At 45.2% G+C, this 14,029-nt stretch overlaps 1 protein-coding gene across 1 annotated transcript in view; it reads right to left on the reverse strand.

The window, feature by feature from the left end:
* The window catches only part of FGF13 (fibroblast growth factor 13), a 261,024-nt gene extending 247,486 nt beyond the window's left edge, over positions 1–13,538 (reverse strand). The window contains exon 1 of the mRNA XM_075512973.1: positions 13,376–13,538. Within this exon, the coding sequence (XP_075369088.1) occupies positions 13,376–13,424 (49 nt within the window). The 5' untranslated portion in view covers positions 13,425–13,538. The remainder of the gene's footprint in view (positions 1–13,375) is intronic.
* Positions 13,539–14,029: the final 491 nt, after the last annotated feature.

The raw sequence follows: 14,029 nt of genomic DNA on the forward strand, positions 1-14,029 counted from the left end.
GCTCCCACTGAGGATATTACTCAGCAGGACTGCTACTGAGCAGCACAAACCGTGTTTCAATCTAACCTGACAAGACAGTACTGGTTCAAGTTCTGTTCTTTATAAGGTGTCAGCCAAATAAACCCAGATGAGCTATCAAAGTCTTACCTGGAGAGTTATTCAAACACATGTCCCATGCACAGTCATAGTTTAAAAATGTTTAAAGCAGTACTAAAAACAGTAATTTGAGATCCTACCAAGGAGGCCAAAGTGCTTTAAGAAAAGACATATAGAAGAATAAGGTGTTTCCACATTGAGTGTAATGCTGATGAATTAACAGCAACAGTTTTAATAACTTTATGAAAGAAGAGTAATGCATTATCTTCTCCTCTTAGCGACAGAGGTACTACCTTGACAAACAGCTCATTCATACATGTTTGAATGAGAGGGATGAAAGTGTGCTATGTTTTGTTGATTTCTTTTATAAGCCTTTTGTCACTCACTCAGTATTCCTCATACACAGTCAATTGCTCCTTCTGAAATACATTTAATGTAAGAATTTGTGATAGTGGGAACATGACATGACAGGAATATGTGACGTTCACTGATACGGGGCTCAAACCAGACCGCTAACAGTTTTCAGGTAAACGAAAAGCAGAGATGCTTGGCACCTTGCAGGACAGATTGTCAAGGGTTTTTGCAGTGTTTTAGGCTGTCAAACCTGTGTGCTTTCACAACAGCCTGGTATTACTGCTAAGAGTTTGAAAGACATGGCTGTTGGGGATTCTTTGCTTTCAATACTACTACAGAAGTTAACCCCATTTATGCCATTAGAAAATACAAGTGCCTAAACTTTCTTTTAAGCTGTTTTATCAGTGAAAGCAAGATTTGGCCTCCAAATCCCAAATAATTATGTCCGATAATTATTCCAGTAAGTCTGGTAGAAGTGCGCACTTTGAATTCAATGGAAATTTGCATGTACCCCCACATTACCTTCAACACACCAGTAAATGTATTCATCCTCTCTGTGACAGAGTTCCCCAGCTTTTAAAAAAAAAAAAAAAAATCAACTAGTAATTCCAGACTTCACTTTTGGGGGTCACTGACACTGGTGCAACATGTGGGCATTCACAGGACTGGTTATTAGGGCAGCACTTGTCTCAACCTGGTGCAAGTCGATAGTTTTGTTTGGGTTTTTTTTTAATGGTAAATGGAGAGCCAGACTCTGGGAAACTGAAGCATAGAAGGAAGATGATTTGAAGGCTTCATTTAAACAAATAGTTTCATTCTTGGGTGTTTGAACCAATACACATAGGACACAGAGTTTAATAAGCAACACAAACATATTCCCAGTTTAGTACATCGAAGAGGTGAAAAATCAGACTAGATGACACAAGTTGTTTTAGATCTTTGAGCTCTGACTGACCAGACCACTACACAGAGCTGGGTCTACCTTCTTCTATTTTCAACGTAGCTATTTAACAATTTTTATTTATTTTTTTAATTTGTAAGCCCAGTTCTGTCTCTCTTGATTAGCAGTTCAGCCTCTCCTGCCACTTTACAATTTGGGTGCTTTTCTGACAATCTGCAAAACACCCAACCGGTGGAAAAGCTACTTAAGCAATGAACTCAGCAAGTCAACCTGGTACGTAAAGGTATTCCTCTTTATATGCTCAGTATTTGCAACAGCTTCAGTGGCTCAAATGCTAATGGTTTTGCCTGCTCCTGCCAACAGTGATGACAAACCCGTATCTTCAGCCCTCTTATGAAAAGCCCTGGAGTTGCAGCAAATTCATAAGGTCCTTTTCCTCCTTGTGCCTCTCTATCTCCATCTCTGTGTCATTGCTAACTTCATCTCTCCCTTGACCCTGGCTCCACTGAAACTCTTTCTACTGATCACTTCCTGCCTCAGCTACCCCCATTGCTTCTTTTCTGGTCTTCATAAATCCACACTCTGCAGTGAGAAAATACATAGCCAGGATATTATTACACTCCCGGAAACAGTGATAAATTATGCCCATAATATCCCCTTTTCCATTGCATTTTTCAGCTTCCTTATACTCTCCAGAGCCTTTTCAAAGCTAATTTTCTATCATTCAGAGTTTCACAGGATTTGCTTTTTCTTGCCACTCCATCACACTCTCCGCCTTGCATTCTCATCCCGGCATCTTTTACTCCTTCCACAAATCACAAAGCAATTGAAAGTTCATCCTTCACCATACAATGTGCAGTGAAATAAAAACAAGACACTTCCAGTCCAAAAGGCACATATACAAAACCTTCCTGCCTCACTACAAAGCTTCCTGCCATCCTCCACACCACTGACTTGAAATTACGCTCCTTTTTTTTTTTAACTCTTATATTCCAAAAATCTATCCCTAACATTGTTCAGAAGTGCCTAACCAATTTTTCTGATCATACTCTTGCAAAAGATCATACTGTTCTGATCTTGTCTTGCAAAAACATCCCAGTTTTGACTGGAGGGCTTCTCAGATAAAGGGTGGAACAAGGACACAAACAGAAAACCTGACAGGTCTTTTTCCTTAAGATAATTCTGGTATGCCTCATTTTCCTGAGTAGCTTCAAAGAAGTTTTGCTTATGTCCCAATGGGGGAACAAATACAAATGTTTAAACCCTGAAAGTTGCCATGAAACAGAACTGACAATTTTCACAGCTCTGCATAATCCTGCTCTCCTCTGTATTCATTGCTGCCACTTAGATGAAGTGTCCTACACAAAAACATCTACTGTTCTTAAATGCACTACTAGGAAAAAGTACAATTTTACTTTCCTCCTGTCTTCTGTGCTGTTCTCTCCTTGTATATGAGTTACTGCGTGAATATCCACAAAGCTTTCGCTCCTTTCCATCACCTACTACTTGGATACCCTACATGAAAAGACTATTATTTATACCAGTTCATTACTCCCAACAACCCAGAAATCATGCAACAGAAATTCCTCCCCAAAGACACAATTATAAAAACAAAACTTGAAAATTGGTTTCCTCACTATTTTGAAAAGAAAAAAAACCCCAAACAACCACCCCAAAACAAACAAACAAACAAAAACCCAAAACCCCTCTTCCAGCCAAAGAAACCAAAGATGCAGCTTCCCAGTGGCCAAGTAACAGAAGCCTGTAAGCTCAACAGGCCAGATACCAACCAAACTCCAACATTAAAATAGACTTATTGCTTTATCGGTCTCCCTGGCCAGGAAGTATCCTGACACTGGAGCGGAACAGAAACAGGTCACACTTCATCCCAGAAATCTTTTCTCAGCTCCTGGGACTGGCATCACAGTCTTTCTGCTGCTGTAGCCTTCCCGTTAGGTGATCAAGAAGAGACTTGCTATTTGACCCCTTTTTACTTATTTGACTTTTACCACCTTTTATTGACTTCCACCAAAATAAATAAAAAAATAACATCCTTTCTTCAGAAAGCAAACATGGGGCAGAGGGGGAAGAAGAGAAAAGAAGAGCAGCAAATGAAAGTCGTTCCAGTGCTCCTCGCCCAATCACTTGAAAACAGTTAGCTATTTTTGGCAGGCTCTGAACGTTCAGTCACTGGTATGCAAGATGAGAAGCAAACGTAAAGTAGAGCACATGACAAACCTGCACTGATTGTACATCAGAATGGTTGCAGAGGCCTTTCTGTCAGAAGAAATAATACTTCAACATGTGCAGCGGGGGGTAGGAGGGAGCACCTGCATGGTCTCAAACAATTACAAATCATGATTCCCCCAGCAAACGCATACGCCTGCAACTCCCACCAATACTACAACTCCCAAAAATACCACTATATCTTTATTTCACTAGAGAAGAGACTTTCATAGTTCAGGTATTCCAGCTCTGCACCCCATAAGAAGTGACAATGGCTTGCAGTGGCAACTGGCTCCATCATAGTTTCTTATTCTCTTGCAGCACTTAAGGGAACAAAGTATAAGTGACAGCAGTTCGGAGCCCTGGGTATAATTATGATTAAAAAATTTAACATTTTTGAGGCAGCACTGTAGCACAGCTTGGGCAGATTGAGATATAAGAGCAACATAGGAAATTTGTATGTCTACTGAACATAAAAGATAGCTGTACAGAAATTCACAGCAGATGTAAAATCCAAAGGAAAAATGTTTCCACGTAAGCAATTTGACAGTATATTGACAACGTGTGGAAGTAAATCCAGCCTAAGCTACTTGAACAAACATTGTGGCCAGTACCAGTGAACTACAGAGATGCAAGAGGAAAAAAAAAAAAGGTGCCTATCACTTTCTTAGATCTTGATAACTCCTGAAAAATGGCTGAAAAAACAAAATCAGAAGAAAGCGCTCTCTCCACCTGTGTGTCTGCTGGGCAGGTAAGAGAGTGTTTGAGACCAGGCATGAGCAGATGATGTGCTGCAGATGACTTGGAGCTTATTCTGCAACACTCCCTTCTCCCACCAGCTGCCTTCCTGTCCCTCTCCTGTTAAGCTTTCCTTTCTGGTTCTTTCATACTTCTTTCCATTTTATCTTTCTTATTTTATGCAAGACAAAGTCCTGCACTTTTTCCCTTCATTTAACAAAAATCAGAAATACTTCTAAAATTTGAGGGAAATGTCACCTCCTACAGAAGAGGAAAAACTCTGAGGATTCAATACACAAAATGAACAGAAAAATAAAACAAAACCAGGTTAGTGCTAATTACCACTGGATTTGCAAATACAGGCTACAGGGGGCAAGGGAAAACTGTTCAGAACTCCTAAACTTCTATAATTAAATCAAGTGTGTGAAAAAAACCCTATATGAACCTCCCAGAACTGGAGAGCTCACAGCCATCACCTCCTTCTTCTGCCTGAGGAGCTGAAGTCCCAGGTGAAACCGCCGACACAAGGGGAACAGCCACCTTCTTCCAGGATAAAGAGGGAATTTTCTGTTTAATTCCTTTCACTTGGCCCATTCTAATGAGAAGTGCAATTGGCAGCTGACGTTTGTCATCAGAAGTTGAGGCCGAGTCATAAAGCCCTCTTCTGTCACCAAGTCATCCTGCAAGTTGCATCGTGTGTCGGTGCCCAGGTGTCATCAGCAGCGGCCTCTGTGAGGCAAGGCCGGGGCTGCCCTGAGCCGGACACAGCCGGTTCCAGCCGGTTCCGGCCGGTTCCCCAGCAGCCCCACCACAGGGCACAGCCGAGGCCAGCAGCGACGCTGGCGGTGCCCCTGGGAAAGCGTGTTGGAGACAGGGAAAAACGCTGCCCGGCAGGGAGGAGCAAGGGGAAACCTGCGAGAAACAGCCTGGGAGCAGCAAGGCCAGCAAAGGAGGAGGGGAGGAGGGGCTCCAGGCCCCGGAGCAGGGATTCCCCTGCAGCCTGTGGGGAGGCCACGGGGGAGCAGGTGGGTGTTTCCTGAGGGAATGGCGGGCTGTGGAGGAGCCCAGATAGGAGCAGGTTTATCCTGAAGGACTGCAGCTCATGGGAAGGACCCACACCTGGGCAAGGGAAAAGCGTGAGGAGCAGCAGAGGGGAACTGCTATGGACTGACCACAACCTGCATTGCTGGGGCAGGGGGAGGAGGCACAGGAGTTGGGAATGAAGGAGTGAAGTTGAGTCTGGGGAGAAGGAAGGGGAGTAGGGAAGGTGTTTTAGTTTTTGTCTTTATTTCTCACCATCCAACTCTATTTTAATTGGCAATAAATTAGTTCTTCCCAAGTGGAGGTTGTTTTGCCCATGACAGTAATTAGTAAGTGACCTCCCTGCCTTTATCATCTTGACCCATGAGCTTTTCCATCTCGTTTTCTCCCCATCCTGTTGAGGAGGGTGAATGATAGAGCGGCTGGGTGGGTGTCCAGCAGCTGGCCAAGGTCAACTCACCACATGAGTATTTTCCCTCGTGGCACAGTATGTTTTAAGGGGATGGAGGAGGCAGAAGATTAGAAAAATAATCACATGGGTATTACCGCTACTGATGATGAAATCCCACATCTGTGTTGCCAGCCTCAGTTGTTAAAGCTTACATGAACAGGGAGACAGAAGCCCACCAGAGCGGTACAGCAATGCTACTGGATTCCCTGTGCTGGCATCTAAGAATGATGCACAGAGGTGAAGCAGTGACTTTACAAAAGCCAGCAAATGCCCATGAACCACTCAGGTCAGATGAGGATTACACGATGCACAAATTTGATCTGATCCCACTAAGACAAAAGAAATTTGTCCTAAATCAGGTGGTAACTAAAAGCGCATGTATCAAAAATACCAATACTGGTTAAACAATTTATTCTTAAAGCAACCAACAGAGCCTTATATCAATTATGTCAAGCCTCAGCTGAAAAGCATCTAGGGATTACTTGGGCCACAGAAAAGAATAATCTCTATAACTACACCATTTCAGCTACAGTCACAACCACAGCATCAAAGGTAATGAACCACCACTAGTTTGGATTTAGTCGATCTTGAATGGTGTATGCATGATGCAACCCAGACCAATGGCAATTCAATTGCTATTTCAGGAATATCTCTTCTTCCCACTTCATTTCAGTCCCTCTGCTCCCTCCCACCTCAGAGTGATGCTCTAATTATTCAAACAACGTAAGCAGCATTCAATCCATGCCAGCCCTTTCTTCCTTTAGCACTGACCTTGCCTTATACATCACTCTCACAAAACTAATTAAGTGGAGAACAGTCTCACTTTACACTCTCTTCATGAAAAGAACTGAATTGTTACCTGCCTGAGGGTGCAATTCAAATTATTTTCACCTTCATTTCTCTCAGCAAAACAACACAAATATTGAGCAAGAAACCAGACCAGCCAATTCAAGGAAACCCTTTACCCAAGTTACCACACAAAAAATAAAAGGATTATTGTAAATAACATACTCCTTTAGTTGTTTCATTTTGTTTTTTAACATATGTCTTTTCATGTAAGCTTGGCCAAGACATGTTTTGGGAAAAGTGGGAATTTTGTTAGGCTAACAGACATAGTTGAGGAAAGAAAAACAATGTTTGGTGCACACAGACCCTAGAGCCATGCTCAACTAAAAGGGATCCAAGTGGCTAAGAAAGTTTCAGTCCCACAAAATAGATCTGAAACCGCTGAATTCATAAAAGCATCCACAACTGAATCATACAAAAAACATGTACCTCTGACCTCAGGGTAATCAACAGAGCAATTCCTCCCCAATATACATTAACTCGCAAAGATCTTGGTCTGAAAATACCTAGCTGTAGGTCATCTAGGACGGGAAGCTCATCCTCCCAAATTTACAAATGTTTTGTTTGTACACAGGATTGACCACACGTGTAGATTCACAGATGATTTTATAAAAGCATGGATTCACTGCTTGCCGGGAAGAGACTGAGGAACAGGATTTGCCACATCTTTGCTCCTGAGGAAGTGGTTCAGATAACTCTGGAGCCATCTCTTTTCCTAAATACACTATAGCAATAACACACAATGAGGAACAGAGGAAGAAAATTAACATTCATTTGACCCAAGACTACACTGCAGCACAAAATTCCTAAAGCGTAGGGGTAAGACCAATGCCTTGCAGGAAATCACAGTAAATGGCACAAATACATTTAATGACAAGTCTCCAGCATATTGTGGGTGGCCACAGACCAGAGATGCCAGAAGCCTGAGCCATACAAATCCTTATGCATCTGCTGTGGATGCTGGTACTCACCCTTTTGCAGCCCCCTGCAATGCTCTGTGGGGCTACTCATCCCCCAGGCTTCCTCTGCTTGGGAGTTTTTCCTTTGAAGATCAGATTTGGCATCTGCCAAGAAACAACTATTATTAAGTTTTCCTCTAGAAGCAAAAAAGATGACTATCTTTTACTACCTTCCATACAACACGAGTTCTTTGCTGTGGACAGCAGCCATATGAAAACTGACAGTATCACAAACCCCAGAGTTTGGAGCTTGTCCCTAAAAATACTGCCTTAATGTGGGTTTCTTCAGCTAACACTGAAAACCATTACAGAGTATTGGCACAAATGTGCTGGCACCTTGATCTCAAAGGCCACTTCCATCTTCTAATTGCTGGTGTTTTACCGACAGATGTCAGGGACCACTGTCTTGGGATTTAGAGGGAAGGATGTTTCTTTTATAAATGTATCTTTTATAAAGAGTTACTGTAGTTTGTGGAACCAAAACCAGTCACAGATAATGAGTCATAACAGGAGGTAGTTACTGTAAATATTCCAAGCATGGGCACATTAACAACCACCCACTAATCAGAGGCAATGTCACAGGCAGACACAGAGAACTCCCACTGGTGTCAATGGGAATTTTGAATGGATCAGGACCTCAGCCAAGAGCTGAGTATCTATTGTAACCTGCAGCATTAATATCCAGGATGGGGTGGGTCGTGCCTCAGATTTTGGCTGTCGCTTTCCAGTGGGCGATGCAGGCATCTATTCAAAGTGGATCTGCAATCTCAGATTTCAGACAGGAGGCACAGAGCTTTCTAATGTGAAGTGAACAAAATAAAACCATTGAGTTTAACTACTCATTCTTCAGTGTCATTAAACGTTTATGATGCAAACACAAGTTCTGATGCGTAAGTCAATAGCACCAATTGACCACAATAAGACCCAATCTACTGCTGGCAAACATCTGCCTGAACAGAGACTCAAATTCGTACGTCAAACCGGTTGCTGCTGAAGTTTGCTGGGGCTTTTTGTCTGGGATGCAAAAGAATGGGCACCCAAACTTCTCATAAAATGACAAAGAAGTGCCCTGCCTCCCACCTGAGCTGGCCGAGCAGCAGCTAAGGGTGCTAGCACCACGCTCCCTTCCCCCTTCTCACACGGGTCTGCTCTCGCTGCTAATTTTGATTCAGTGGACTCAGACCAAGACATGGTCAGCTTACATGTTGCCTCTGCGCTGCTCTCCTTCAGTCCCCGAAGTAAGTTACTTTCTCATGATTCAGTACTATAGAAATATAACTGTTGAGATCAGCTTCTTTATTTTTGTCAGCTTTTCTACAGACCTTTCAATCATAAGCTGCATTATACTATATTCCCATAAATCTAGGAAAAGCAGTAATAGATACCTCAAAATTCTGACTTCTATTTTTCCTGCCAAGTGCTTTCTTTAAGTGCTTTGTTTTCTGCTGTCACTAAATTAGAACAGTACCTATGCTTCCAAAGTCTTCACCCTTACTGTCACTATTTCAATACACTCTTCTCAGATTAGAAGCTATCAGCTTCAAAAATACTCCTCCTATTTTTCTTTCTGGAAAAGAAAATATACTCTGCATTTTCCTCACTGCTTACAGCTGAGGTTATCAGACTTCAGGGCAAAGCTATCGAAGTTTCTTGCAATGAGAACACGGTGACAGGAAAAGACCCCCCACATGTCTGCCTCGATGGGGAAGGCAACAGTACATAATCCAACCAGTAAAAAGAAAAACAAAAACAAATGCAGATGAATCCATCCCTCAGATTTAGTTTCAGATTCTCTACTCCGTCCCTTGACTTCCCTTGGAGGAGCCACACAAATTGCAAAGCAGCCTCTGGGAAGAGTCTGGCTGTTAATATCAGACAGCACGAGCTCTTTAAGGCCCAGATCCAAAGTACACGGATTTCAGCAGGTCTCGGCTCACTTTCTAATGCCCTATATTCTCCTACTGCCCCATGCCTCTCCCCCAGATAAAAGGTTAACAAATATTTCATTCAAAATAGGTTGTGTTGATACAACCCCAGGGCTCTCTGGGGACACTGGATATACTGTTCTCAAAGTGCAAAGCAAAAGCTTTTTGAGGGAGAACTGGGGAAAGTCACCTGTCCTGCCACACACACGGCTCTCCGCACACCAGCTATGTGGCAGGAAAAGAACCCGACTGGTGGGAACTGCGCTGCTCCCAGTTTACCTAGGGGTACTTCCTGAGCACGTAACTAACCTCCATTAAAGAAGAGCTGTTACCAGCCATCAGACTACCACTGCAGGATGCTGAGCTGTTGTCACCCAGATCCTCGTACTCCTGCTGACCCCAGAGAGGGTGCGAAGTGAGAAGAAACACAGGAACCTGCCCCATGCTTGAAACTACCAGCACAGCTGGGACCAGGCTGCTCTCTGAAACAAGCCGCTTGCTACCACAAACAGCCCCCGCTCTGGAGCAGCAGCGCTGCCAATCTACCTTTGTAATGCATCTTGGAGGCTACCTGGGCTTACGGTATCCTGCAGCTCTCTAACACTCACACAGTTTAAAAAAAAAAAAAAAAAAAATCAATGCCATAATCTTATACATATACATTCACAGTTAATGCAGCGTTTTGCAGAAAGTAAAGGTGCACATCCCTGACTTCATTATGTTAATCCATAAGCTTTATTTAGATTGGGATAGTTAATGCTCAAACATCCACAGCCAGTTTTAAAAGCAGCCAAATTTTGAGCAAAACAGTCATCACTGGGTTTTGTAGGCAGGGCTTATAAGTGGGGCCAACAAACTCCGAAGCAAGCAGTTACTTTCCTCTTTGGCTTAAGAAAAGATGTGAGAAAACCCTATTTCTTTAAAAATGGATTTTGGTAGTTCTGTTACACCTGCGCGACTCCACTGACACCACCACAGGCTTTACAAGAGAGGGTAACTTAACTGAAAATACCCATTGCAAGACAGTAACTACTTGCACGGATTGTGCTGCTTCCTACCAAAATCCACGGCCTTTCAAGGTTCTGTATAAATCAGGCTTTTCTAGACCCACTCGGAAAGCTGGTTGTAGAAAGTGCCATTCAACAACTTACACAAAGCAGCTCCTTACATTAGGGCTGAAGATGGCCCTCCCCAAGTTCTGTAGAGACCTACAGCAAAGTCTCGTCTCATGCACAACCCTGTAATGCATAAGAAAGCTTCAGGAGTAAGAAAGGCTGACACTATTCTCACTAACAAAGTACTCCCCATTTATTATGCAAATATAGCCCTGGGACACCTGCATTTACAGCAGGTATTACAATTACATCGTATATCTTACAGAATGTGGAGTACATGAACATATCACCACAATAAGCTACTCTCACATGAAACCTGATTACATTGTTCTTTGAAAGAGTGGTTAATTAACTCAAAAACATACAGGCTTCTATCGGGACTGAAGTATACCCAGTGCCACAGTATAGCTGCAGAAATATGCAGGAAATGGTATCCCATCCTTTCCAGACAAATTACTGTTTCATTGTATTAAAAAACAACAACAAAAAACCCAACAAAACCACCCAAAAGCAAACAAAACAAACAAACAAAACCCCACCACACCAAAAAACCCAGCCTGTTTTTACTATGGCTAGCTCCAAATTAAACATTCCTATTAAGAGCAATAACACTCACAATCACCAAAAGAAAATTCAGGTGGTTCCAAGGAAAAAACATTTCCTATTTTAGTCTATGACACAAGAGGCTAAAGAAGGCCATACAGTCTATACATTAACTGGTAAATACTACCTCCTTACCACTGGACCTGGACCCTTTTTAAAAGCATATTTCACAGACTGTAGCCATACTCACTTTTCTACAGCAGTACCAAACCACCTCATACATGTACCGGCTCCTCCTGCTGTATCTAAAGCTGCCTCTTTACTTTGTGATAACGGAGAAAGTTTCTATACGAGCTCAAAGAGCACACCAGCATCTCCTACAAGCAGGGTATCAGCATCAACTGTTTTTCTTGGGATTCTCAGAATATACACCTTCTGGTACACTGTCACCACTGGAATCAAAGCCTTGCGCCTCTAAGTCATGACTGACTCATTAACAGCAGATACCAATGTCTTTGCCCCAGTGTTTTGAAATACACATATGTCCCAAAACCTATACGCAGGCAATTTCAAACATGAAGTTAAAATGCCATTAAAACTTGTAATCATAGCACAAATTGGAATATGTAAGTTCGATTTAAAAAAAGAAGCTTTCAAGCAAGTATAGCACAAGTATGGCAAGTTCTTTTTGTGTAGGATTATAACACAGTTCTAAATAATGCAAAAAAATTCCTCAGAAAGGCAGGAATCTTTTGTTCTGCATTGCTTAATAAATTATTTAAAGAGCATTTTAGTGAATAAGGCCACTGTAAAAAAAAAATACTCAACATGAAAGAAAATAACGTAAAGACAAAAAATATTCATTTAGAAAATGTAAGGTTTTGCAATGCATCTGAATGGTGAACTTTATTTTGTTGTTGTGAAAAATAAAAAAAAAACTGATGAAAACACTAAGGTTTTGAACATAAGACATAATGTAGTTAGAACTGGGAAGAGAGGGGAAAAAAGAATATAAAAAAAACCAAAACAAAACAGGTCTCAAAAATCTAGCGTTAAACACAAACTTTCAAAATCAAGAAACCAAAAAGTTTTGAAAAAATAATAGAAAGGACGAATTGTTTTGATTTGGCCTCTCAGGCTGCTAAAGAAGTAAATGACAGAAAAGTGCCCCTTAGGTTTTATAGAACTAGTAAATAAGGAGCAGTTTTTCCCTCTTTCAGGGAGGCCAAGAGCATCCCCTGCACCCGGCTATCCCACCAGCACCAGCCTACCGCACAGATGTACGCTCGAGAAGATACAAGGTTTATCTACAAATACACAGAAAAACTGCTTACTGGAGATACACCCAGCGCGCACAGCAGCTACTTATCGAACGCACTCCTACAGCCCCGAGCGCAGGGAACCCCGCGGAGCGACCTGCGCGGGGATGCGGAGCCCGTCCGAGAGCGGGGCAGGACCACCTGTGCGTGCACCCCGCAGCGGGCACTCCGCCCTCCGCCCCCCGGCATGCACCCCCGCAGAGGGACACCCTGCAAGCACTCCCGGAGAGGGACACCCTGCATGCACCGCAGCCCCCCCGGCATGCACCCCCGGAGAGGGACACCCTGCATGCACCCCCGGAGAGGGACACCCCGCAAGCACCGCAGCCCCCCCCGGGCACGCACCCCGCCCCCTGCGTGCCCCCAGCTGCCCCGCCGGTCCTGCTGGGGCCGGGGGCCAGCCGGCTTGGGGCAGCCCGCCGTGCCCAGCCCCAGCTGGGGGGTCCGCACGCAACCCCCGCCCCTCGGCACCGGCGGTGCCCCGGCTCCGCGTCTCCATGGCGATGGCTCCCCGCTCCGCCGCCCCGGCACGCCTCGGCCGGGGCCGGGGCCGGGGCCGCCTGCAGCGCCGAGCACCCGCCCGGCCCGCGGCAGGGGAGGCGGCGCGGCCCAGCGGGCTCCCCCCGGCGGAGGGGACGGGGGGCACTTACTGTCGCCGGTGCCGCATTGAGCCGGGTCCCCCCCCCCCGTGCCGGGGTGCCGGCGCAGCGCCCCGCACGCCGGGCGCCGATTCCCACCCGTGCCGGCTGTCCCCCGAGCTACGGACTTTCACCGGAGCGGTGCCCCCCCCCCACCCCAGCCCGGTAAGGTCGGGCTGTCCGCGGAACATTCTGTTTATCGGAGCGGCTGCGCCTGCCTTACCCTTGGAAGCATCTTTCTCTTCTTTGGGCTTGATCACCTTCCCGCTCATAGACCCCAGCTTGGGTGGGAAAATCCCCGGGAGCGTCGCGGATTCCGGCTGGACCCAAAGAAACCTCGGGCGGGGGGCGGCGTGCGTGTGGGTGGGGGATCCTCTACGCCGAAAAGGCAGAAATCACACCAACAGAAGGGGAGGGGAAAAAATTCAGGAGCCGGCGAGCTGCCCGCTCCCCGGCGCGGTGCCTCGGAGCCCGGCGGCGCCGCCGCGGTGCCTGCGGGAGCGGAGCGGAGCGGGGCGGTGAGCGGGGGGCTCCGGCAGCCGCAGCACCGAGCCCCTGCGCCGCTCGCCGTGCCGGAGACAAAAGCGATTTTCCCTGTGTCTGCCTGGCCCCGGCCCCCTCCTTCCCCCGCCTCCCGGCTCTGCCTCCCCTCCCCAGGGCCAGGGAAGCGCAGCCGGTCCTGGAAGTCCCACCGACCGGGGGGAGGGGGTTCTGTGAGTTGGGGAGGGGGAGCTGTGGTTGTTTGCTTGGGTGTGCTAGGTTTTGGTTTGTGGTTTTTTTGGTTTTGTTTTTTTTTTTTTTTCTCCTTTTCGCATCCTCCCCTAATAATAATGGGATGGAGCAGCAGAGCTGCAGCCGCGGATGGGAGGAGGAGGAC

This window comes from Mycteria americana, chromosome 10 (assembly GCF_035582795.1).
Source record: "Mycteria americana isolate JAX WOST 10 ecotype Jacksonville Zoo and Gardens chromosome 10, USCA_MyAme_1.0, whole genome shotgun sequence".
Lineage (NCBI taxonomy): Eukaryota > Metazoa > Chordata > Aves > Ciconiiformes > Ciconiidae > Mycteria > Mycteria americana.